Below are 24,154 nucleotides of genomic sequence, written 5' to 3'. Positions count from 1 at the left end.
TATTAGTGTCAAAAATACATTTCTGCTTGAAATGTATTTTTGACAAAAAGCTCGTTTTCTCCCTTTTTTTTGGTCAAAACAGGCATTTTTGGTGGAACCCACCTCTCTTCTACAGCTGATTACTAAAGAATGGAAAATGGTAGAAACAAGCTTTTTTTTTTGGATGAAAGAAGAGAGTCTGTTCTTCATTTTGGTAGGTTCAGCGTTCAGCGATCATAACACACAGTTTTCTGTGGCTCTTCAAAAATGAGTAAAAATGCTCAAAAACCCCGGCAGTGGGGAGTTACCTGATTTGAAAATGGCTGGCAGTGAATGAGTTAATCAGTTTTCTGTTTGACGTTTATTCAGCTGTGTGAAAACCCCGGAGGAACCGTCCCGAGGGATTAATAAAATTTAATTTAATCTAATCTAATAACTTTAATCTCAGCCAAACCGATTTACTCACGAACAAATAAAACACTGAAAAAGCCAAACAATAACATTTTTAAGTTATCAAGGTGACTTATATATGATGTTTAACCCGAGTAGCGAAAGACCGCGGGGGTTTGAAAATGATGTGTCGGTCGGCTCAGATATTTGACGTTTACACAGCTACATTCTCACCTGAAAACATGCTAAAAGTTTTTTGCGACCCAGAAAGAGAAATATGAGTAATATTAAAACTGCCGCCATTGTTGGAAACTGGAATTGGCTGGGCCACGCTATAAATTCTGCGATATGGTTTTTCAATTTTGTTGTCTGGGTGGGAGAAATTCGGGAGAATGGTGGCTCCGGGAGATTTTCGGGAGGGGCACTGGAATTCGGGATTCTCCCGGAAAAATCGGGAGGGTTGGCATGTATGGTTGTGGCAACATCACTAACCTTGCAAACACCTCAGAGTAAATCATATCACAGAATATAACGAGCGTATGTTGAGTCGAACTGAAGAGGAGGACAGGGACAGGGACGACGCTGCTAGGGTGAGACAGACGTCTCTCACGGAGTCCTTTAGTGCTGCAGGCAGGCAAGGTGTTCAAACAGCGCACAACTTCAGTTTTTTTATTTCTATATGATGAACTCTGCATTATTAAGTGATAAGAACAAGAAATCTGATGTCCTGTAATCATTATGACGCTATAATTTGAGATACAATAAATAAAATAAGTTTTTGTACAAAGTATTGGTATCAGATCAGTATCGTCGATACCACCCTGAATATTACTTGGTATCGGATCGGAAAGAAAATCAGTGGTATCGCACATCACTACCTCTGACCCCCTAGGTATGTCTGCAGATATCCGATCTTCATCACTCCATCAAGAGTCTACCCTGTGTGTAGATCAGTGGCGGAGCGGGGGGGTGACTTACTGGACTTAAGCCCGGGTTGTTTTGTCAGAAGCCCGGGGTCTTTTGGAGTGTAATTTTTTCATAGTTAGATGCCTGGCTGACAACTTTATAAAACAAAAACTACACACAATATTCGAAGCACATAGTGCACACTGTGGGAATTTACGACTGTGCATAAATCCCCCCTAATATTGGTATGATCCGAGCTCAGGCACTAAGCGACTGAGCGAGGGGGCGGGGCAGCTGGTACCGGCGAGTGCGCTGTTGGAGAAGCGCAGCCAGGCAGACAGAGGAGAACTGGAGGTACCAAAGCAAATCATTGGTACTGTACAAATAATGTAAATACGACGGTTTATCACAAAAGATTGATATCAAACTGATCACTTGGCCCATATTACGTTCCTCTTTCTTAGAGTGAATCAACAAATGGCGAAATGAAAAGCCGAACAACAACAATGCTGTTTCTTTAGAGAGTCTTAGCTTACATGTGTGTTTATTTCATATTTCAGTTGTTTCCCTCCACGGCTAAATAAATCGGTTTCAGTAATGCACTGATATACAAGAATGGACATAAGGAGCTTCTTTCAAAGAAAAAACTCTGGTAGATGTTATTTTATATATTATGCCTTGGATGTTGTTCAGTATATTTCTATGCAAAACAAGAGGAACTTCAACACACAGCAGTATATTCACAGTTGAAACCAGATATTTACATACACTATCTCTACTTTTAAGATAAGGGTTCAAACTTTAATTTTTGCTAAAGCATATAGTTAGGGCTGGACCAGGTGACCCTGAATCCTCCCTTAGTTATGCTGCAATGGGTGTAGGCTGCTGGGGATTCCCATGATGCATTGAGTATTTCTTCTTCAGTCACCTTTCTCCCTCACTATGTGTTAATAGACCTCTCTGCATTGAATCACACTTGTTATTAATCTCTGTCTCTCTTCCACAGCATGCCTCTTGTCCCATCTTCGTTCTCTCACCCCAACCACTCCTGGCAGATGGCCGCCCCTCACTGAGCCTGTTACTGCCGGCGCTTCCTCCCTGTTAAAAGGGAGTTTTTTTCCACTGTCGCCAATGTGCTTGCTCATAGGGGGTCATATGATTGTTGGGTTTTTCTCCTTGTGTATATTATTTTAGAGTCTACCTTACAAAGTAAAGCACCTTGAGCCGACTGTTGTTGTGATTTGGTGCTGTATCAATAAAACTGAAGTGAATTGAAATAACATAAAAGGACATAATGCTGCAGGTTGGCTTTCTTTCTTTTCTGATTCACCAGTTTGTATGCATCTTTTCACAGGAGTGACCTAAGGACGGCTGTAGCCTACCCTTATTTACTTATATAATGAACAACATATAGTGTAATGTAGTGTAAAATAGAGTGTTTTCTTTTAATTTAATGACATAAAGCAGGGATCAAATGTTTCCATGGTGACTGTTTTAGAATTGTGTATTTTTAAATCTGCATCAGACTTGAAAAAGAGCTCATCTGTGCAAGAAAAACCATCAAGTCAGGAGTATTTTCATATCTACATTTGATCTTACACAAGTTTTGAAGAGTTTTGGAAAGTTTCTCTTCCCCAACTGTGATAGAACAGCAGCGTTTTAATGGAAGCCAGTAAAGGGATCTACAAACCCATCAGGGTATGTGACACTTTTTGTTTTTACTGCATTTTTGAAGAATTTGATGTAGTTTTAATAAGCTGACAAACTGAGAATCAATTTAAGTTACAATGAGTAATTTCTTATTTCTTTGACAGGTGCTGTTCAACACACCCATATATAACACAGCTGTGGAGATCTGCTGGTATCTACCAGGTTACAGGGCTCAGGTAAGACCCAGATCCATCCAAACCAAAACTGAGATAAAATGTCAAGTGATTTCTGAAGACCTGGGAGTGATGCTGATTAAATGTCTCCTTTTATTTTTAGATTGCAATGATGACGGAATTCCTCAGACTTCAGAAGGAAAACCAAATACCATCAAGCCTCACTGCAGAAGATATGGGAGATCTTTTGGTGGAGAGGAGCAAAGAGACAGTCAGAGAGCAGTGAGTTACTGTGACACCTACAGACCATCCACCTCACACCTGAAACTGTTTGTGCTGAAGTGTAAATGCTGAGAGAAAACCTCTCTTTTGTTTTCTTTTGAAGACTTTGGGAGTTTGAATTGGAGGGTTTGGAAGAAACAGAAGCCAAACCTCTTCTGAAACTGGTAAGACTAGAAAACTCACAAGAGTTTTAGTCATTTGGAGATCTTTTTTTTTTTTTTACTACAATCACATAACCTCTCAACAAAACTGCAATGTAAACATGCTTTCTGTTTCAGGTGTGGGCAGTGAACACAATAAATAAAATGAGGGACATCGAGTTTCAAGCCCGGATGCTGCTGGAATTTCCAGAGGCCATACCTCCTAAATTTCAGTGAGTCACCTCTGACATAAAATCATTAACAGTCCAGCTACAGTATTTCAAAATTTCTGTTATTTTTTTAAATAGGTGTAAAAGATCATTCTTATAACTTTATTCTGCAGAACACCTAAGCTCCTCAGCAATGTCAGGAAGTACATTGACCTCCTTAAAGAGAGGCAGCAGGACGCACAAACCTCCAAACTGTTCACTGCAACAGACGTGGTGATAGAGGTGGTTCCCCGTGTCCTGCATGGCTTCTGGAAGCTTCCTTCTTACCCCCTACTGAACATGTCCTCCCAAAAATTGAGCATCCTCTCCACCAGTGTGACAAAGGCCACTTTGGATCGAGTGTCCAAATCTCTCCTAACAACGGAAAACCAGGCCATCTTCTCAAGGTCCATCAGAGATGACATGGTGCAAAGTATCCTGTCTGAAGTCAGAGAGAAATATTCAGAAAAGATTCTGCTGAGCCACATTGCAAACTTTGCACCAGGACTACTCAGGGCAATTTCTGATGTAGCAAAGACGAGCATATGCCAGATCTTCCAGCCCCCTTGTGAAAGTCCAGTAGTGTCTGATGTTCTTCCAACTAAAGAACCTCATCCTGAAGGTCTGCTGAAGTCAGATGTTCTTCCCACTTCCCAACCTCCAGTTGAAAGTTCACGAATTGCTGATATTTTTTCCACTCACGAACCTCCTTCCAAAAGTTCAACAAAGGCTGATGTTCTTCCAGCTAAAGAATCTGCTCATGAAAATCTGCTGAAGTCAGATGTTGTTCCTACTAAAGAACCAAAAGGACCTGATCGTGAACGTGTTCTGAAGTCAGATGTTCTTCCTACTTCCGAACCTCTTTTTGAAAGTTCCACAAAGGCCAATGTTCTTCCAGCTAAAGAACCTGCTCATGAAAATCTGCTGAAGTCAGATGTTGTTCCTACTAAAGAACCAAAAGGACCTGATCGTGAACGTGTTCTGAAGTCAGATATTCTCCCTACTAAAGAACCACAAAAACCTGCTTGTGAAAGTGTTCTGAAGTCAGGTGTTCTTCCTACTAAAGAACCACACGAACCTGCTCCTGAACGTGTTCTAAAGTCAGATGTTCTTCTTACTTCCGAACCTCCTTTTGAAAGTTCAACAAAGGCTGATGTTCTTCCGACTAAAGAGCCTGCTTGTAAAAATCTGCTGAAGCCAGATGTTGTTCCTCCTAAAGAACCTCAAGAACCTGCTTGGGAAAGTGTTCTGAAGTCAGATGTTCTTCCTACTTCCGAACCTCTTTTTGAAAGTTCAACAATGGCTGATATTCTTCCCACTGGAGAACCCGCTCGTGGAAGTCTGCCAAAGTCAGATGTTCCAGATGTTCATCCTACTAAAGAACCTCTCATTGAAAGTTCATCAAAGGCTGATGTTCTTCCTACTAAAGAGCCTGCTTCTGAAAGTCTGGCAACGTCTGATGATCTTCCTAGTGAGGAACTCCCTTCTGTATGTCTATCCATGTCTGAGCCAGTTGTCTCTTTTACTAATAATTCAGAGAAGTCTGACAACATTAAAATCAAGGAGAAAAAGGAGAAAAAGAAGAAAAAAAAGGGCTTCTGCCAAAAATTCAGAGCCCTGTTCTGTTGTTGCTTCAGACCCCAAGAAACTGACTGATTTTGAGAATCCAATCTGTTTGTTCCAACTCTACAAAATCAAATAAAATGATTAATCAATATTTTTTCCATGAGTCTGCATCTATGATTAAAGAATATTTTTCCTTCAGATGTTTATAAGGGTTCTCAAAATACCTCCACAAGTCCAACAATTGTTAACATATTAGTGTTGTTATCTTTAAGAGAATCTGAACTTATTCTTACTCTTAACATATCAACAGCAGTAACTGAAACCTGGAAATGAAAAAAAAGTTACCAACAATTATTAACATTGCTTCACATCTTTGTTTAGTAATGGCCCAGATACACATTGGCACATAGCAGGACCTCAGTGTTTATGAGTATTCTTCCAGACTTAGGAATATTAATAAAAGGAGCATCTACATGCCACAAAGCTGATGAGAACCACACATGTCTTCCAACATCCTCAGATTTGTGTTTTACAATTAAGAGGAACTTTGCATAATGTTTGCCATATGCTCAAATCCTCAAAGGTCTATTATTTTTCAAAGTTTGTCCTTTCAACCAAAGTTAAAAACTTCTGCGGACATCAGCAGTTTATTCTTTTGCAATCAAACTCTTAAAATTAGAACATTTCCACCAAACCTGGGTGGGTGCTGGAGCTCCAGGAAGGAAAACTCAGAAGAGGAGGAAAAACAGTCCAAAGAAACAGTTCAGGAGGCCAACCGCATGGCCATCAACTGAGACAATTCAGTTCAGGAGGCGTTTCTCCCATTGAAAATGCTACGTCCAGGTGAACAGAATCACCCTTTTGGGATTTCTACCACGTATTTATCACTAGATTTACTAAACCTGCACAAATTTGCGTAACTTCCCTAAACCCAACACCCCCTAGAATTACTGGCTTTTTTATTTTCTGGTGCAAGTCCCGAGGTGTTAATCACCCCTGCTGAGATTTTCACAGGTCGTCAGCTCATTTCTCCTCCAGCTTTTGTTGTGCAAACCACCCATTATCCTTGAGGCCTGGCACATTTGCATTTGCACACTCAGAGTTGCTCAGATCCAAGTCAGGCCAAACCTCTGTGTTACGACTTTCAGAAATGCCTGCCGTATCTATACAAAATATCCCACACATTGACTGACCTGCAAATATAAAAGACACACATTCACACCTTCCTTGAGTCTCAGCACAGATCTTCCATTGTTCCACTGTGACTGTGTATGTGAGGGAGTGGCATTGCTTGACTACAGCACAGTGCTGTGCATAAAAGCAGACCGACCCAGACGGGAGAATCATTTCTTGTTCGCATTTCTGAGAACGCACATCAGGATGGCCTCCGTATCACTGCCACGCAGGAAGAACCTCTCCGCGCAACAGGCTTTGGCTTTGCTTCAGAAAATGGACGAAGCAGATTCTGATGGAGGAGAGGTTTCATTTGTCCAGCAGGCCACTGATACCTCCTCAGAAGAATCTGAAAAGGAGACGGAACAAGAACCCAACATGCCTCCACAGAAGAGGCCCCGTGGTACTGGGAAGCCCAGCCAGAGCCACACGGCAAAAGACGGCACTGTAGAGGAGGACATTGCAATGCCCAGTGCAGTAGCAAATCGTTCGTGCTTCACTGCGCAAGCTGGACCCACAGAGTCTGCTAAGGTTTGTCACTGCCATAGTAGATATGATATTTATATAAACCCATTTAGAGTGAGGTTCATGTAAATTTACCATTCTCTATTTGTTTATCTTCCGACAGCGCAAGATTACAAGTGTGCTCCAAAGCTTCCTTTGCCTGTTAGACGTGGGAATGCTGCAGACCATCAGGGAGTGTACGGTCCATCAAGCCCACAGAATAGAGCCGGACTGGAATTTGTCAGTTCATGAACTGATGGCATTCATTTCAATCCTGTTTGTAAGAGCAATCATGTGTCCTGTTGGTGCCATTGTGGATTGCTGGTCAGAAAGATTTCTGGTGCCAGTAATCAAAGAGACAATGCCCCGAGATAGATTCATTTCAATTATGCAACACCTTCGATTTGATGACAGGGACACGCGGGCAGAACGGGTGAAAACAGATAAATTTGCGGCGATCTCCGACATCTGGACACGCTTCAACAAGAACTGTGCTAAGAGTTTCACTCCAGGAGAACACATGACCATAGATGAACAGCTGTTCCCTACCAAGGTTCGTTGTCCATTCACACAGTGTATCGCAGCCAAGCCAGACAAATTTGGGATCAAGAACGTGGTCATGAAACTGATGGAGCCGTTTTTGGATGATGGGAGAAACGTCACAACAGACAATTTCTTTACTTCACTGTCACTGTCGCACAGACTGCTGCAGCGCAAAACGCCGTTATGGGGCACGGTGAATAAAGTCTGGCGTGAACTTACTCAATTTGTGCGGATGTATTCCATAAGAGCAGCAACATGCAGGTGGTCAGTAGCGGTTTTCTACAATATGCTGGACCTGTTAGCGGTGAATGCCTACATTTTGTACAAGGCATGTACAGGGTGGACAGGCAAAAGAAGATTGTTTCTGAGTCTTCTAGCTCAGGAACTTCGTTGCCGATTCATGTAGCACAAGGAAATATTAGCACAGACGCAGGCTGCTGAAGCTGCTGCAGCTGCTGTGCCAGGGACTGTAAAGACAACGCAGTGCCAGTGGAATTTACGCAAATTTGCGCAGGGCTAGTAAATCTAGTAGTAGGGACTCGCACCAGGGAAAAAAAAGGCTCAGTAATTCTAGTGTTAAGGTGTGAAACAGCTGTGTACTGCCTTTTGTTCCTGGAGAAGGTATTTAACTGAGAGCCATGCTAGGCTCAGGGAGACTCTGCTGACCCTGCCCCGTGGTCATGTAGGCTCTCCATCAAGCTTGGTTGTCTGTTCTTTGTGTGTTTTGATTAAAGAATGTTAGCTACCGCTCACCGCTCGTCTGCAGGCTTTATTTAAATGGAAAACTTCCACAACAGGCGGGTCTAGCAAAGTGTTGCCAGGGGGCCAGGTAGGGCATTAACAGGGAAAGGGGGGCACAAAGAAATACTTTTCTAGTGTATGAATGTGTGTGTGAATGGGTGGATGATTGTGTATAGTGTAAAGCGCTTTGGGGTCCTTAGGACCAAGTAAAGCGCTTTACAAATACAGACCATTTTACCATTTTTCTTTCTTATTCTCATTTAAAATGTCTCACTGTTATTAAATAATTATCTGAATCTTACAACCAAAGTTTTTATCTGATGTAAAATGTATAGAAATCATACATATACCAACAAGACTGTACATCACTGTCACAACAGTGTTTGTTTTCATTCAAAGGCTTTATGGCTTTAATACCTGGGGGGCCGGTCTCTAGTCAAAATGCCCGATTTTCTGTCCCAGGCCAGTCCTGGCCAACAGGGAAACAAACGCCGACACTGTGCTGCAAGTCTTGGACGACAGTACACCTAAAGCTGGGCAAACACTGCAATTTTCAAACTGCACGATTGGCTCGCAGTTGGTAGGTCACGATGCAGGTCTCACACTATACCGCCCGATGCTCTGATGCGACCTGAGTGCGCACACTGTGCCTCCATATAATGAAGGTTATAACAGAAAATCTGTCGCTCTCTCTCTCTCTGTCTTTCTCTCACACAGACACACCACCACCATCAACTTTGCTAAATTGCTAATGAAAAACATTGATCAGGCAGCTGTGATTGAGCAGCAATGTAAATCCAACTATGTTCACGGTTGTTGTGGTCGTGATAATTTTGTGATGCCACATCGAAAAGGCTCGGATGAGCTTTCCAAAGTTCTACAAGTTGTGCCTCCATCGCTTGTGTCCAGATCACACGCTGCACTACCGTGCTGCACCGTCTTTTTCACCGACGTTTACGTGTTTGCGTGTGAGCAGTGTGAGCGGCTGTGGCGACACGCTCACGAGCGAGCAATGTTTGTTCCCCTCAGAGAAAGAAAAAAAAGGCTGAAAAAGTACAGGGAGGAATGGGAAAAGGAAAACACCTGGCTGGAAAAGTGCACGATAACACCTATAAAGCACACTGCACTGTGTGCCGGTGCACTTTTTCCATAGGCAGCTTCTAGTGGTGGGCACATGAAGAACATGAGGGACGTGAAAGCTCGGGGAACCCTAAACCAATTTTTTGTCCACCAGGCCACGGCAGAAGCAGATATGGTATGTAAACACTGTCTCTTTTTTTAAACCCTCTGGTTAAGGTTAATATGGGCATGTGCAGTGAATATCAGCGCTATGTGGCCAGAAGTGTGATAATATAAATTTATTTTGTGTAATAAACAACTGCAAGGATAGATGATTACAACAAATAGATGACTAATACATAAAAGTAATACATGAATAATGATGATGAGTTATGATGCGTACTCAAGCGGGTTTACAAACGGGAGCAAAAGCTGAAATAATGCCTCTACTGAAGCCAATTGTACTAAATGCACTAAATGTGCACTGTTACAAGAATATTTTTCTTTCTATTGTTTTCTATTAATTTATATAATTTTAAGTTAAGCAGGACAGAGTTCTTTTAAAGAAAGATTTACTTATATTCTCAAAAGTTAAGCATGACAGGCTTCTGCTTAAGAAAGAGACCTATTTTACTGTGTTAATGTTGTCATTTTGAGCTAAAAATAAATGGCTAAATGATTTTCATGTGTTCATGTCACAAAGAATATGCATCTGCTTAAATCAAATTCAAGTCAAATGGTTAAAAAATAATTTCACACACAAAAAAAGAGCTAAAAAATTCACCACACTGGGAAGGGTGAAGACAACTGGGTCGCCCGGCCCTGGCCACGAGGTGTCCCTTATTTATTTTTCATGGAGTTGGCAACCCTATGTTTACATGATCGAAATATCTTGAACACAAACACAAACAAACAAAGAGGAAGACCGCACCGGAAGGAAACAACTACAAGTCCCAGCATCCTCTGTGTTTAGGGAGCAGCAGTGAAAGTGAAAGCAGGAGGAGGAAGGTGGAGCTGAGGCAGGTGAGTGTTAACATGAATGTTTCTTCTTATGACATAAAATAATTCCACGCTGTTCGTGTCTGTGGGTGAAATGTGAGGCCGGTCGGCTCCTCTGAGCGCTGGTTTCCTGTAAGTAGAGAGGAAGTGAGTTTAGCTGAGCCTCCGTTTAGTGTGAGAGAGCAGGAGGAGAGTGAGAGCTGTGCTGAGGCAGGGTGAGTGTTAACACCGCTCTGACATTACTGTGTCTCTGTGGCGGGAACAACAGGCTCCGTCAGTGGAGGCAAAAATAATCAGACTTTGGTTTTTCAAAGGAAACAACTTTATGTCGGAAGTTCCCGCACGCTCATTGGATAACGATGTGTCAATCTCGAGCTATTAGCCAATGAGCGTGCGGATTCACAGAAAGACCCGCCTTTATCACGGGACTTTAAAAACTACAATGGCGACAGAAACTCCGTGAGTGGAGTTCAGGGTGACGTTATGAAACTGTGACGTTTGAGCCACTTCCTGTTCTCAGTCCCAGCGTCCTGATCACCGAGGTTTCTGTTGCTCTGATATCTGATATTGATTATATTGGTAAACAGGCTGTAGCATAAACATCAGGTCTGTTCTGAAAACTGGCTTTATTTTTTCAAAGTAAGGGAATATCTGTGGTCTGATACCGCGGGCTCATGGGCTAAGGACTTGGATTGACAAGTCAAGCACAGATGATTGTGTTGTTTCTTATAAAGGCTTGTGTGTGTGTGCCTTCCTGTGTGTGTCCTTGTGTCAGTGGAACTGAATCAGTGTGTTAGAGAAAGTGCTCCTCTGCTGTGCCGTCATCGTGTGGATGCTTCTTTTAAAGTTGGAACTCATGTTTTTATGATCTGCTTCATTTCATTGAACCTTTATTTCTAACCATGAAGTCCCTTTGAGGTTACAGCCTCCTGGTTAGGTTTAGGCTGTTATTGTGCTTCAGGCTGAAATATGAGGAGGAAGGAGTGGGGCTGGTTAGCCCTCATGACCCTCACCATAACACATACGTCACAGGACAGTGTTTACCACAGAAACTCCATGAAATGATCAATGAGAACTTTAGAAACCCGTCAGTGTGATGCTTCCAGTACAACAGCACCTCTGAGTGTGTGTGTTTGCCTCTCAGACTAACTCCACCCTGACATCAAGAAGATGGAGGAAGAGGATGGAGCAGGATCTGCAGCATCCAGCTGTGTGTCTGTGAGGAGTGACCGGTCCAAAGGAAAACCTCCAGTGTTCACTAATGAACCTGCAGCAACAATGTAAGAGAGCTGCTGACTCATTTATTCAGTGTAAATAATGATTTTTGATGCAGTGGGAGAAGAAAAATGACAAAAACAGTTTTAAAAATAAGGATTAAAATATTACAAACTATGTTTTTGAGTTTCCTGATGTAGCACAAAAATATATGAACATAACTGTATATAGGCTCTCAGTTAATACTTGACAAAAGAAATCTGCCACCACAATTGTTAATGTTTACCTAACTGGGCTAAGACAAGTAAGACAATGACAGATAATTGCCATTACTGATCCCTTTATCTGTTTGCTTTAAACACAATTCATTTCTTTTACTGAATAGACATGTATATGACATTCCTTTTGTCAGGTAATCATATCTGTAGAGGCTAAGCCTACGCTTGAAGCCACTGAGGTGGTCGTTAACGGGGGTGACGCGATGTCACTGGTATGCATGAATTAAGTTCACAGTCCAATAAATCCAGCAGTATGTATCTTGTCCTTTTTGGTCTTTATTCCGTATCGATATTTTACGGTTCTTTTAGGCAGCACCAAAAAACAAAAAGACTATTTTTAAGCTGTCTGAGGTAGTGAGTCAACATGTCACACTGGATCAAAGGTCAGGGAGTAAAAGTGTGTTTTAAAGGAGGTTTAAAAGCAGCGAGTGAAGGAGCCTGTCGAGGTAAATCGTTCCATAACTGATCAAATTCAGTTGGTGGACCTCTGTGTGAAATCAATCATCTGGTTCACAGAGAGGATAACCCTCACATGGGCTGTACAACATTATATAGGGAGACAAAAACAGAGATTATCAATCAATCAATCAATCAAAGCTTTATTCGTCACATGCAGGTTGCCCTGCAGTGAAATAGGACCCCCCCCCCCCCCCCCCCCCCCCCGACCTTACACATATAGCACAAACATTACATGGGGATACAGGTCGGAGATTGGTAGAATCAGAGAAAAACATTGAAATGTACACTACACTGGGGAAAGTACAAGAGGAAAAAAAGAGACCCCTACTCATGCTATGCTTCCATGGTAGGACAGCATGAGAACAGGAAACAAAAAAACTCCTCTGCACAAGAAGCACATAAATGTCCACAGCACAACATTGTGAAGACATGACAAGCCACAGGGGTGGGTGGGGGTTGAGGAGTAATCCGAAGCGAACACAGCAGCCACCCTGCACAGCGCTACCGTTCCAGCGCGGCACACAGACCCGCCGTGCTGCCCCTTCAGGAAACAAGCATCGAAGGCGTTTGGAAGGGAGGGGGGATGAGTGTGTGCTTATCAGTGTAAGTGTATGTGTGTGCGTGTCCAGAGTTCAGCGGAGAGTGTCCTTCGGCCTATCAGGCTAAGTAAACAGTCCTCCAGCCAACCCAGGTGGCCTTCATGGGACGGGAAGAATAGTCATCACACAGTCGTTATCAGGGAGTTGTTTTGGTGGGCTCCAGCCTTGGGCCTGCAGCTGGCGCCGTGGTGTCCGAATGTTGAATATTGTTGATTTCTGTTGTGAGCAGCTCGAATTTTAGCACTCTGAGACAGGTCCCTCAACCTCCCGTTGGAGAGCTGCGAGCCTCCCCATGATGGTAGCAAACTTCAGTTCCAAGGTGTTGTCAGTCTTTTGATTCTGAGACTTCACAACTGCAGTGATCCGTTCCGCGATGTTTTCCAACTGTCGCTCAAGGGTGTCATTTTGAGCAGGCCTCTCTCTGATGTTTCCCCTCATACGCTCAATGGTGTTGTTTTGAGCCTTCACAGCAGCTGTAAGCGTCTCCAAGGTGTTGACCATATTACGTTCGTTGTGAGAGGTCGCACCTCGTCCCAGCGCTTCGAATCCAGCGGGCAGCCATGTGGGGGTTTGAACAGCCGGTTCCGCTCTCTTATTTCTCCGATAAAGTGGGGCTAGGCCAACGCCGATCAGCATGAACCCTGTTATCATGGTTCCGAATAGGTAGATATCTTCAGCGTCCTCGATCGACAGTCCCGCCAGGCACACGGTCCTCCAGTTCTGCCACCCGTCCATCGTGTAACCGGCAGGGAAAGTCCCTCCAGGGCACTCAGGCTCTCCCGAGCCCCGACTTCTCGTTGAGAAAAGGGTGTCAATAGCACTCAGGGACCAGTTGATCAAATCCATAATTCTCTTTTAGGTTTAGAGAACGACAGTGAGAGACTGTTCCAGGGAAAAGTAAATTCACACAAGACAAGACAAGGACATAGAGGCGAAGCAGGGAAGATAAGGGTGAGGAGGAGAGGAGAAAAGTGCGACCGCCTTCGCTGAGAGCTGAGAGAGGAAAATCGATTATCGTAGCCATCGCTCTCTCGCATGGACGTGGCAGTCTTGCTGTCTGCTGCGAATCCTCCCCGTACCTCCGTGACCTCGTCTGGTATCTGCTCCCTCCTCTGTAAGAGACAGTAAAGGAAAACACGTCTCTGCCTAGTCTTGAAAATCTAATCTTATCATCCATTGTTCTTCTAGGGCCTCTTCTTCTTGTGGCCTCAGCTAACTGCTAATATTTAAATGGATAACATTAACATGTGTGCCAGCCAGGTTAACATTTATGATGAACTATGATTAATTAACTGATGTTGAAACTGCAGCTTTACTGACCTCTGAAATTCCTCCTAAAGTGTTATTCAGTGTTGTGACAGTCAGCTGCTTCAGCTGCTGCTGGGATGGGCTGTGGCAAAGAGAACAGAGAAAATCCAAATCAGAGTTTTTCTCTGAATTAAAAGCAAGGAAACAACAATATATTCTACATGGTGAAACTGATGGTTTATGGTGTTTGGGTCTGTTTTTCTGTATTTATGCAGATAAAGTGTAAACTCAGATGAATTATACCATCAAATGTTAAAGGAAAATATCAGGATGAGTGTCTGTGAGCTGAGAAGGACGTGAAGCGAGCAGTTTATCCCAGAGCTGAAGCTGCTCTGTGTGCAGAGATGAGCTCAGATTCCTGCTGTGATTGATCAACAGTCACAGAAATGTAGACTTGTAGTTATTACTGCAGTATGGTCACAGCAGATACTGATAAACATGTATTATGAGGATGGATGATCAAGTTTCTCACTCTCTCCTTTAAATCTCAGTTTTTTCTTCTTCACAGTTTATCTGTTAATTTATTAATGAATAACACTGAAAGAGTTTCTGTTATATTTCCCCTTGAACATCAGCTTATTAGGGCGGCATTAGGAAATAGCCCCCCTCCAAAGAATGAATAAATGAATGATGATAATAATAAAATGATTAAAAAGCAGAGCTCAGAGTGGTAGAATGGTCAAACATGGATCCACGGGTGGTTCAACTGCATTTGGTGACGTGACTAAAGCAAATCTTTCAAATAATCCCACCATCAACGGGATGTTGTCTCCTTTACTACGGTTACTTTACTTGGTCACCGTGTGAATTTCTTTGAAATGAACCAAATTCTTTTATTTGTTGGTTGTTGCATATTTAACCTCTACAGTCAGGAAAGGAGGAGATGAGGCCTCAACAATGTTGGGTTGTAGCTGTGGTTCAGGTTAGAGTGAGTGTCCATGGAATAAATGTAAGTCAGTGAACTGGAAACATGACTGTGTTAAACTTTGTTTTCCTTTTTATAATGAGTCTAATCAAAGGTGGACAGAAGTATCTCCACTTTGACTTTTCTGTGTCACCATCAGAGCTTCTGCACAGTGTGGAGAAAGATCCAGAAGCAGAGCTGGACTGCAGACAGCCAGTCAGAGCAGCTGTGTACAAAGTAAGACTGAACATCTGTCTGCTGATGGACTCATTTCTGAAAACTGGACTTCTTGTGTTGTTCAGACATTGAAGAGTTTTCTTTCTCTTTAGTCTCATTGTTTTTTTTTCTTTCAGCAGATGTTGGTCTGCAGGAGGTTTTAGATGAACATAAGATCAGTCTGAGGAGGAGATGTGAACGTGTGACTGAAGGAAGTGATGAAACAGGAAGTAGAACCCTCCTCAACAGGATCTACACTGAGCTCTACATCACAGAGGGACAGAGTGAAGAGGTTCATACCCAACATGAGGTGAGGCAGCTGGAGACAGCTTCCAAGATGGACGCCCTCCATGACGCTCCAATCAGGTGCCAGGACATCTTTAAAGCCTTACCTGACCAACAGAGACCCATCAGAGTGGTTCTGACCAACGGCGTGGCTGGTGTTGGAAAAACCTTCTCAGTGCAGAAGTTCACTCTGGACTGGGCAGAGGGCTTGGAGAACCAACATGTCGGTGTGGTGGTTCTGCTTTCATTCAGGGAGCTGAACCTGATCAGAGATGAGCAGTACAGTCTTCTGGAGCTGCTCCATGTTTTCCATCCAACATTACAGAAGGTCACAGCAGAGAAGCTGGCTGTCTCTCAGCTTTTGTTCATCTTTGACGGCCTGGATGAAAGCAGACTTTCATTGGATTTCACCAACAGGAAGCTGCTGTCTGATGTCACACAGAAGTCATCAGTCAGCCAGCTGCTGACAAACCTCATCCAGGGGAATCTGCTTCCCTCGGCTCTCGTCTGGATAACTTCCCGACCCGCAGCAGCCAATCAGATCCCTCCTACATGTGTTGACAGGCTAACAGAAGTACGAGGCTTCACTGACGCCCAGAAGGAGGAGTACTTCAGGAGGAGATTCAGTGATGAAGAGCTGTCCAGCAGAATCATCTCCCACATGAAGACATCCAGGAGCCTCCACATCATGTGTAGTATCCCAGTCTTCTGCTGGATCACTGCTACAGTTCTGGAGCACATGTTGACTACAGAGCAGAGAGGAGAGCTGCCCAAGACCCTGACTGACATGTACTCACACTTCCTGCTGGTTCAGACAAAGAGGAAGAAGAACAAGTACCATGAGGGACGTGAGACGAGTCCACAGGAGCTGACGGAGGCTGACAGGGAAGTTCTTCTGAAGCTGGGGAGGCTGGCGTTTGAACATCTGGAGAAAGGAAACATCATGTTCTACCAAGAAGACCTGGAGCAGTGTGGTCTGGATGTAACAGAGGCCTCGGTGTACTCAGGAGTTTGTACAGAGATCTTCAAAAGAGAGTGTGTGATCTTCCAGAAACCAGTCTACTGCTTTGTTCATCTGAGCATTCAGGAGTTTCTGGCTGCTGTCTACATGTTCCACTGTCACACCAACAGGAAGACAGAGGTGGTAGAAGGTTTTCTAGGGAATTTCCGAGAAGGATACAAAAACAGATCTTTTTTTAAGAACATGTTCAAGTCTTATAGCTTCCCATCAATGGATGTCTTTTTGACTAAAGGCATGTATAAATCCCTCCAGAGTAAAAATGGCCACCTGGACCTGTTTGTTCGCTTCCTTCATGGCCTCTGTCTGGAGTCCAACCAGAGACTCTTAGTAGGTCTGCTGGGTCAGACAGAGATCCGTCCAGGAACCATCCAGAGAGTCATCAACAACCTGAAAGAGATGAACAGTGATGAAATCTCTCCTGACAGAAGCATCAACATCTTCCACTGTCTGATGGAGATGAACCACCTCTCATTATTTCAGGAGATCCAAGAGTTCCTGAAGTCAGAGAACAGATCAGAGAAGGAACTCTCTGAGATCCAGTGCTCAGCTCTGGCCTTCATGCTGCAGATGTCAGAGGAGGTTCTGGATGAGTTTGACCTGCTGAAGTACAACACATCAAAGCGGGGACGACAGAGACTGATTCCAGCTGTGAGGAACTGCAGAAAGGCTGGGTGAGTCCAGATGTGATCATTAACATCATTGATCAGTGTAGGTTAGTAGTTTAATGTTGAAAATAAAATCAGATTGTAACCACAAAGTGTTTGTGTCCGTACGCTGCAACCTTCCACACCATTCCTTTATTGTACAGACTCAGCAGCAGCTCCATGGATCCCAAATCCAAGAGTGGAGAACAGATTTGAAGTGTGTCACATCCATGCAGTCACAGCTGTTTCCACCATGTTTCCACTGATATTAATCCTGTTCAATGACACGTTTCATATCAGTGAATATGTTCTTTAGGACGTCCACTGACATGTTTAAGTGTCCTGCTGGAAATCACTCAAATCATCCATGAAATCCATGAAAAAGCCAAAAGCAGATTAAAGCCAAACAAAGATTCTCATTAAAAGTCTGCAGGTCTGAGAGAGACTCAATCGTTGTGTCATGTCAAACACAGTAAGAGGAGCTGAAGCACAGATGTGAAGAGCAGATTCATCAGATTATGACCTCACTCTGTTTTGTCTTCATATACATTCAGTCTGTGTTTATAATGCAGATTTTCTGCTTTTATAATAACACATTTTATATTTTCTATCATCACAGACTGACTCGGTGTGGACTCTCAGAGTCTCACTGTGAAGTTGTGGCCTCAGCTCTGAAGTCCAACCCCTCCCATCTGACAGAGCTGGACATGAGTGGAAATGATGGCCTCCAGGATTCAGGTGTGAAGCTTCTGTGTGCTGGACTGGAGAGTCCAAACTGTCGACTGGAGACTCTGAGGTGAGTTCACTGACTGCGGCTGTTGTAGTTGTTTTTCTATATTTCAGGTCTTTGATGGATGTTTGAAACTTTCTTCAGTTCCTAAATGTTCAGGATGTGTCTGAAGACAAATGTGAAGAAGTTTGAGTGCTTTCAGAAATGTTGTCTTTCCAAACGACTGAACAACAGTTTTTCCTTTTGGCTCCAAACAGAAGTGACAGACTTGAGCAGGGTTCATTTAAAGGCTGACAGAAGTGGAGTGGTGACGGGGAGATGTTTGACAGGACAGTGTTTCAGCCTCCACTAGGGCTGAACGATATATCGCATTTGCGATAATATCGCGACATGATCAAGTGCAATTTTCTAACCGCAAAGGCTGCGATTATACTCTGGACATGTCCAAATTCATGGGCTGCATCCTCCTGAGGCCGCATTTGTAGACCGATTACGTCACAGCGACGCGCCGAAGGCTGTCCAAATTACTACCATATCCCAGAATTCATAGCGCGGCCCAGCCAAACTCTTAGTGATGGGATTTCCGGCTCTTTTTAGAGAGCCGGCTCTTTCGGTTCGGCTCACTAAAAAGAGCCGGCTCTTTCGGCTCCGAACCGGCTCTTCAGGTTGTTTTGTTGCTTTAATTAATTTATTATTAACAATAATATAAAATTATGCACAAAAGGAATTACTAACGTAAAAAAAAGTGGTTTTATTTGTATATGTTTATATATAAATATATGCGGTGGCCCCTAGAGACAAAACACGTACAAACTCCAAAACACATTTCTAGCATGAACTGAACTTCCAAAGCAGAGCTACTAGATCACTTAAATTACACAATTGAAAGCATGTGTGTATTGTTTGTGTATTTATACACAGGCACTCATATATATTCAAATAATTTAAAAAAAAAGTTCATTTATCTGTTACTACCACACACCAAATCCGGTCGTTGGTACTTGCTGGCTTGTGTAGCCACTAGGTAACAAAAGCTCAACACTGCGCCCAGCATCCTGGAGCACTTCTGTTGTCTTTTGTACGTGTTTTGGAGTTTTTACGTGTTTTGGAGTTTGTACGTGTTTTTATGTGTTTTGGAGTTTGTATGTGCTTTGTCTGTAGGGGCCACTGTAAATATACTTTTATTTTTTCACTCCACATGAAATGTAATAAATAAATCATATAATACAAAAATCAACTATTCACATTTCAACTTTTAACTATTTAAATTTTCAGCTTTTTCCTTTTACAAATTTGAAGTGAAAACAACACAAAACACTGCAAACCACAACACAATTAAATATAAATTATAATATGAAAACAAAAAGAAGATGCATATTCTCTGTCATATGGACCTGCATGAATAAATTTTCTGAATCCTTTATTATCTGCAACCGAAAATAGTTGTGGATGATTACTATACCTTTCTAATGTGATGTTGTTGTCCCTGGCTCTCTTTCTCTTTCTCTCTCTCTCCCTCTGGCTCTGTTCCTGTGCTACTGAGTGTAACTACCGCCCCTCCCCCCTCTGCCCAGCGTAAAGCACAAGGCTCAGGTGCGAAGTGAAGCGGAAAAAAAGTGCGAGAGAGGGTGAGAGAAAGAAAAAAAACCCCCACATGACGGCTCGCGATAAGGAGCCGGCTCGCGTCGTTCACGTCAAAGAGCCGGCTCTAAGAGCCATTTCGTTCGCGAACGACCCATCACTACAAACTCTAGTTTCCAGCAATGGCGGCCGCTACTAAGTTTTAAAATTACTCATACTAATCTTTCTGGGTCACAAAATAAACTTTTAACATATTTTCAGGCGAGAAAGTAGTTGTGTAAACATCAAATATCTGCTCGGTTTATCAAGATATCCCATATTTGCAAAAGTGCTTCGACGTTTTCAGAGGCGTCTGCTACCCACCAGCTCGACAGCTAGCCGGGAGCTCGAGGGTTACTGATGCGGCCGAGAACGGCACAACTCCCGGCACATCATTTTCAGATCACCGCGGAGTTTTGCTGCTCGGGTTAAACGTAATATATAAGTCACTTAGACAACCTAAAAATGTTATTGTTGGGCTTTTTTCAGTGTTTTGTTTGTTCGTGAGTAAATCGGTTTGGCTGAGATTAAAGTTATTAGATTAGATAAAATAAAACTTTATTAATCCCCCGGGTGGGTTCCTCCTTGGTTTTCACACAGCTGACTAAACGTCAAACAGAAAAATTATTAAACAGAAGTATGAGACAGTCGAGAATTTACACCAGTGTCTGGTTATATTTTAGATAGCAAGAAGCAGACGGCCGAGTTTATTAAACTCCACCGAGACAGCGGTGACGCTAATCAGAACCGTCCAATTTCACGCCTTTAAATTTTAAAGGCGTGTTTGTGTGTGTGTTTATACAATTGCTATTATGTTTGCACTTTATGTGTAATGTTACTGACTGCAGAGATCAGTAAGATGTGTGTATTTTTTATTTATTAGTTTTATTTATTTAATATTATTTTTTAATTGAATGACTGTCTAGTAGTTCACAGATGTCGAAAAACTGAGTGTGGTAAAGCCACTGATTTTGTTTATGTATATTTCTGCAATCTGCACATTGTACTGACTTTCATTTTAATGTTTACACCAGGGTTCCTTGTCAGCACTTTATGCTCAGATGTTTGTAAGCTAAAAATAAACTATTGTGTATGTTCAAATATACTGTTGTGATTGAAGAAGTTAAATAAAAATGTCAGTCATCAATTCATGCATCACCTCATGTCATCATAACAGAGGTCTGTCTTCCAGGAAAGAACAGTTTAAAATTAATGTAATATAGTATTGGCCATACTATATGATGTATTGCTTGTCTTTGTTTAATAATACAGAAGACAAAGACCTTAAAAAATAATCGCATATCGCATCGCAATCGCAATATTGGGGCAAAAAAATCGCAATTAGATTATTTTCCATAATCGTTCAGCCCTAGCCTCCACAGGTTCATGTTGTGCTCCATCAGTCAGTGAAGATGAAGTCGGTGCTGATGAGGCTGTAGAGTGTGTGAGGGATGTGAATGAGGATGATGAAGATCTGATGATAGCAGATAAAAACAGGCTGCAGAGACTTTGAGCCATACAGGGCACACAGTGTGTGTACAGAACAGCTGAAACCATTATGGAGGCCTCACTGGGATATGGAAGCATCACAGTACAGCTTCAGTGAAGCATTAAAGTCTCTGATATGAGATGAGAAATGAAGCAGCCAGAGCTTTTTCATGAGTGGAAACCCACTGTGACTGTGAGCTGCTGCTACAGCCTCCAGATTAGCCAGCAGCTCATCCTGCTCAACATTTTCTCACCAACTTTAATGGAAGTGTGATGTTTTCAGCTGGAGTGATGGTCAGGGTGGCCTCCCTCTCCTCTTCTTCTCCTCTTCCTCTTTCATTTGTAAAGCCACTTCTGCTGCTTTCATTCATTTGGAAGTCCTGTAGCTGAGTTTGGGAGAGACTAACAGCCTCGGCAGCAGAGGGGAGAAAGGCTGTAACACCACCACTTTACTCTGTTCTACCTGTCACATCATTTTATCAGGAAACAAATATGCTCATGTTTTTACTATGTTTGTCTTGAAGATGTAAGAAGATCACATGGTGCTTTTTATTATTGTGTTGGTTTGTTTGCTGTCTCTTGGATGGAGCCCAGCTGTGCGTGGCCCCTGGGCCTGTGGTCAGAGTGTGTGCTGGATAATCCGGCCCAGGATGAGGCCAAACTGACATGGGATGAAATGTCTGTCACATAATTGAGCTTAGTGTAGTTTCATTTCTGCACAATTTAAAAACAACCAAAACTTTGTTCTGTCTTTTCTATGTTATACTGTAGACTTTCTTTGATACTGTGTCCAAAAGGAGCAGCTTTTACTTTGAAGGGGAGCCGTCTCTGTTTCCTCTTCAGGTTGGATGATGGAAGCAAATTAGTAGCTGTGTCCCAAAACGTCGGCTGCATCCTCCAGAGGCTGCATTTGAAGGCCGATTACATCACAGCCAGGCGATGAAGGCTGTCCGTATTTGTCGACTCCTTCAAATGTGCCCGACAAATGCGTCCTTCATTTCCCCGAATTTGAAGGATTCGTCGGGTGTGTCCTTCGTGGCCCACCATATCCCAGAATTCATATCCCAGCCAAATTTCAGCTGCCAACAATGGCGGCAGCTACTAAGTTTTCAAATTACTCTTATTAATCTTTCTGGGTCACAAAATAAACTTTTAACATATTTTCAGGCGAGAAAGTAGCTGTGTAAACTTCAAATATCTGCTTGGTTTATCAAGACATCGCATATTTGCAAAAGTGTGCCGACGTTTTCGGAGACGTCTGTTACCCACCCGCTCGCTAGCAAGCCGGGGGGTTCAATGGTCACTCCAGCCGGCGAGAGCAGCAGACGCCCGGCTTCATTGTTTTCAGACCCCGCTCTTTGGCTACTCAGGTGAAACACGATATATAAGTCACCCGGATAACTTAAAAATGTAATTGTTTGCCTTTTTTCTGTGTTTTATTTGTTCCGGAGTAAATCGGTTTGGCTGAGATCAAAGTTCCTCCGGGATTTTCACACAGCTGAATAAACGTTAAACAGGAAACTGATTAAACAGAAGTGTGAGACGGTCGAGAATTTACGCCAGTGTCCTGTTATATTTTAGATAGCAAGGAGCAGACGGCCGAGTTTATTAAACTCCACCAACACAGCGGTGACGCAAATCTGAAGGCTAGACCGTCCCATTTCACAGCCTCGCACTTCCAGCCTTTTCGGTCTTTGAAGGACCCGGCCCACGTAGACCACGAATACCAGGTCCTCCGAAGGATGCAGCCGACGTTTTGGGACACAGCTAGTGTGTGATGTTCTTTCAGTGTTGCACTTTGTAGACGCTCCCTGAGCACTGGTCTCACAGCCAGCTGCACATAGAGACCAGTGTTGTTAGTCCAGGTCAGAAGATGACTTGTTGGAATGAAAATGAGCTTGTAGTTTGTCTGCTTTAATAATGTGACTGGAAAAAGGTGTTGGACTTCAAATATGTCCATTTCTTTCACACTTCACCTTTAAAAGTGAAGCCTTGTGGTTCCTGGAAGGAAAAACACGACTTTTTCAAGTCTTTGTCCTGTTTTTATGAGAAATGTACGACTTTAATGTGAAACATTCAGAGTTTTTTCTCTTGTTGTGTTTGTTTGAAGCTGCTTCCTGTTGGCTTCAGCTGTTTGGAGTTTCCATTTTCTAAACTTCTACATTCTGAACCTTCTTCAGCTCTGAACAGATGATGAAACACTGAATGATTTCAAGCTCACACTTTGTCTAATAAACTTACATCTTTCATTCTTTATACAGATTGAGGGACTGTGGTTTGTCAGAGATCAGCTGTGATTATCTGGCAGCAGCACTGAAGTCCAACCCCTCCCATCTGAGACAGCTGGAGCTGAGCTCCAACAACAAGCTGCAGGATTCAGGAGTGAAGCATCTGTGTGGTTTCCTGGAGAGTCCAGGATGTGGACTTGAAACTCTGAGGTCAGTCAGCATGTTTTAGTTGTGCTGAGATGAATATGATGTGAAAGTTGTGCTGACACTAAACTGCAGACATCAGGCTGATATTATACTGATCCACACTGAGGATCTTCATGGTAAAGTCTGTTTTCTTCTTCTCTGGTTTAGTCCATTGACTGCAGCAGAACAATGTTCACATTTCAAACCTTCAAAGAAGAAGAAAAATCCTCCACTGGATAATTCACTGTGAAACTCTCCAACTCTTCATTCCACCTTAAAGTCTGTCTGACACTGAAATCCAAAGCAAAATGTGCGTTTGCTTTACAGACAGCATACACACATCATCCAAAACACAGTCCAACATCCAAATCTCCTCCACTGCCAGCATGAATGATGGGAAAGAGAAGGAGGAACACTCTGACATTCAGGGTTAGAATGAGTTTCATGAAGCAGACTGTGAAGATCAAAGCTGCATTAGAAAGCTTACATGAATGAATGAGTGGACAGAAGTGGACAGAGATCATCTGAAGCACTTCAAAGGCTTTAAATCAGCACATTTCTCTTTATTCTTTATCAACTCTGTTAGTTTCTCTCAGTTTTCTGTGGAATGAAGCTAACAGCAGGCTAATAAGATGCTGACCAATAGGTTTCTATTAAAG

At 42.8% G+C, this 24,154-nt stretch overlaps 2 protein-coding genes and 1 long non-coding RNA gene across 4 annotated transcripts in view; 2 read left to right on the top strand and 1 right to left on the bottom strand.

Annotated features, from left to right (window-relative positions):
- LOC146675622 (protein NLRC3-like) overlaps positions 1-23,596 on the top strand; it is a 47,669-nt gene extending 24,073 nt beyond the window's left edge. Inside the window, exons 2-6 of the mRNA XM_085400617.1 lie at positions 11,459-11,594; positions 15,238-15,314; positions 15,431-17,270; positions 17,863-18,039; positions 23,343-23,596. Coding sequence (XP_085256743.1) covers positions 11,485-11,594; positions 15,238-15,314; positions 15,431-17,270; positions 17,863-18,039; positions 23,343-23,538 — 2,400 coding nt within the window. The 5' untranslated portion in view covers positions 11,459-11,484 and the 3' untranslated portion in view covers positions 23,539-23,596. The remainder of the gene's footprint in view (positions 1-11,458; positions 11,595-15,237; positions 15,315-15,430; positions 17,271-17,862; positions 18,040-23,342) is intronic.
- Positions 2,938-5,385, top strand: LOC146675624 (uncharacterized). Its single transcript, XM_085400634.1, has 6 exons — positions 2,938-2,973; positions 3,090-3,161; positions 3,262-3,380; positions 3,484-3,544; positions 3,659-3,753; positions 3,864-5,385. Exons 1-6 carry the CDS (start codon positions 2,938-2,940, stop codon positions 5,383-5,385), a joined length of 1,905 nt encoding a protein of 634 aa, XP_085256760.1.
- Positions 12,929-15,797, bottom strand: LOC146675623 (uncharacterized). 2 transcript variants are annotated; one of them, XR_014910307.1, is made up of 3 exons: positions 15,686-15,797; positions 14,186-14,255; positions 12,929-13,977 (listed from the first exon to the last, which is right to left on the bottom strand). It is a non-coding gene; the product is annotated as an uncharacterized LOC146675623 (long non-coding RNA). The 2 variants fall into 2 exon arrangements; XR_014910306.1 differs by having other exon boundaries at positions 15,594-15,723.
- Positions 23,597-24,154: the final 558 nt, after the last annotated feature.

Source organism: Rhamphochromis longiceps, linkage group LG3 (assembly GCF_057381845.1).
Source record: "Rhamphochromis longiceps isolate RC_006_pf linkage group LG3, R_longiceps_female_GT1.1, whole genome shotgun sequence".
Lineage (NCBI taxonomy): Eukaryota > Metazoa > Chordata > Actinopteri > Cichliformes > Cichlidae > Rhamphochromis > Rhamphochromis longiceps.
Note: the sequence above shows the minus strand (reverse complement) of the source record. Positions and strands in the feature narration are given on the sequence as shown.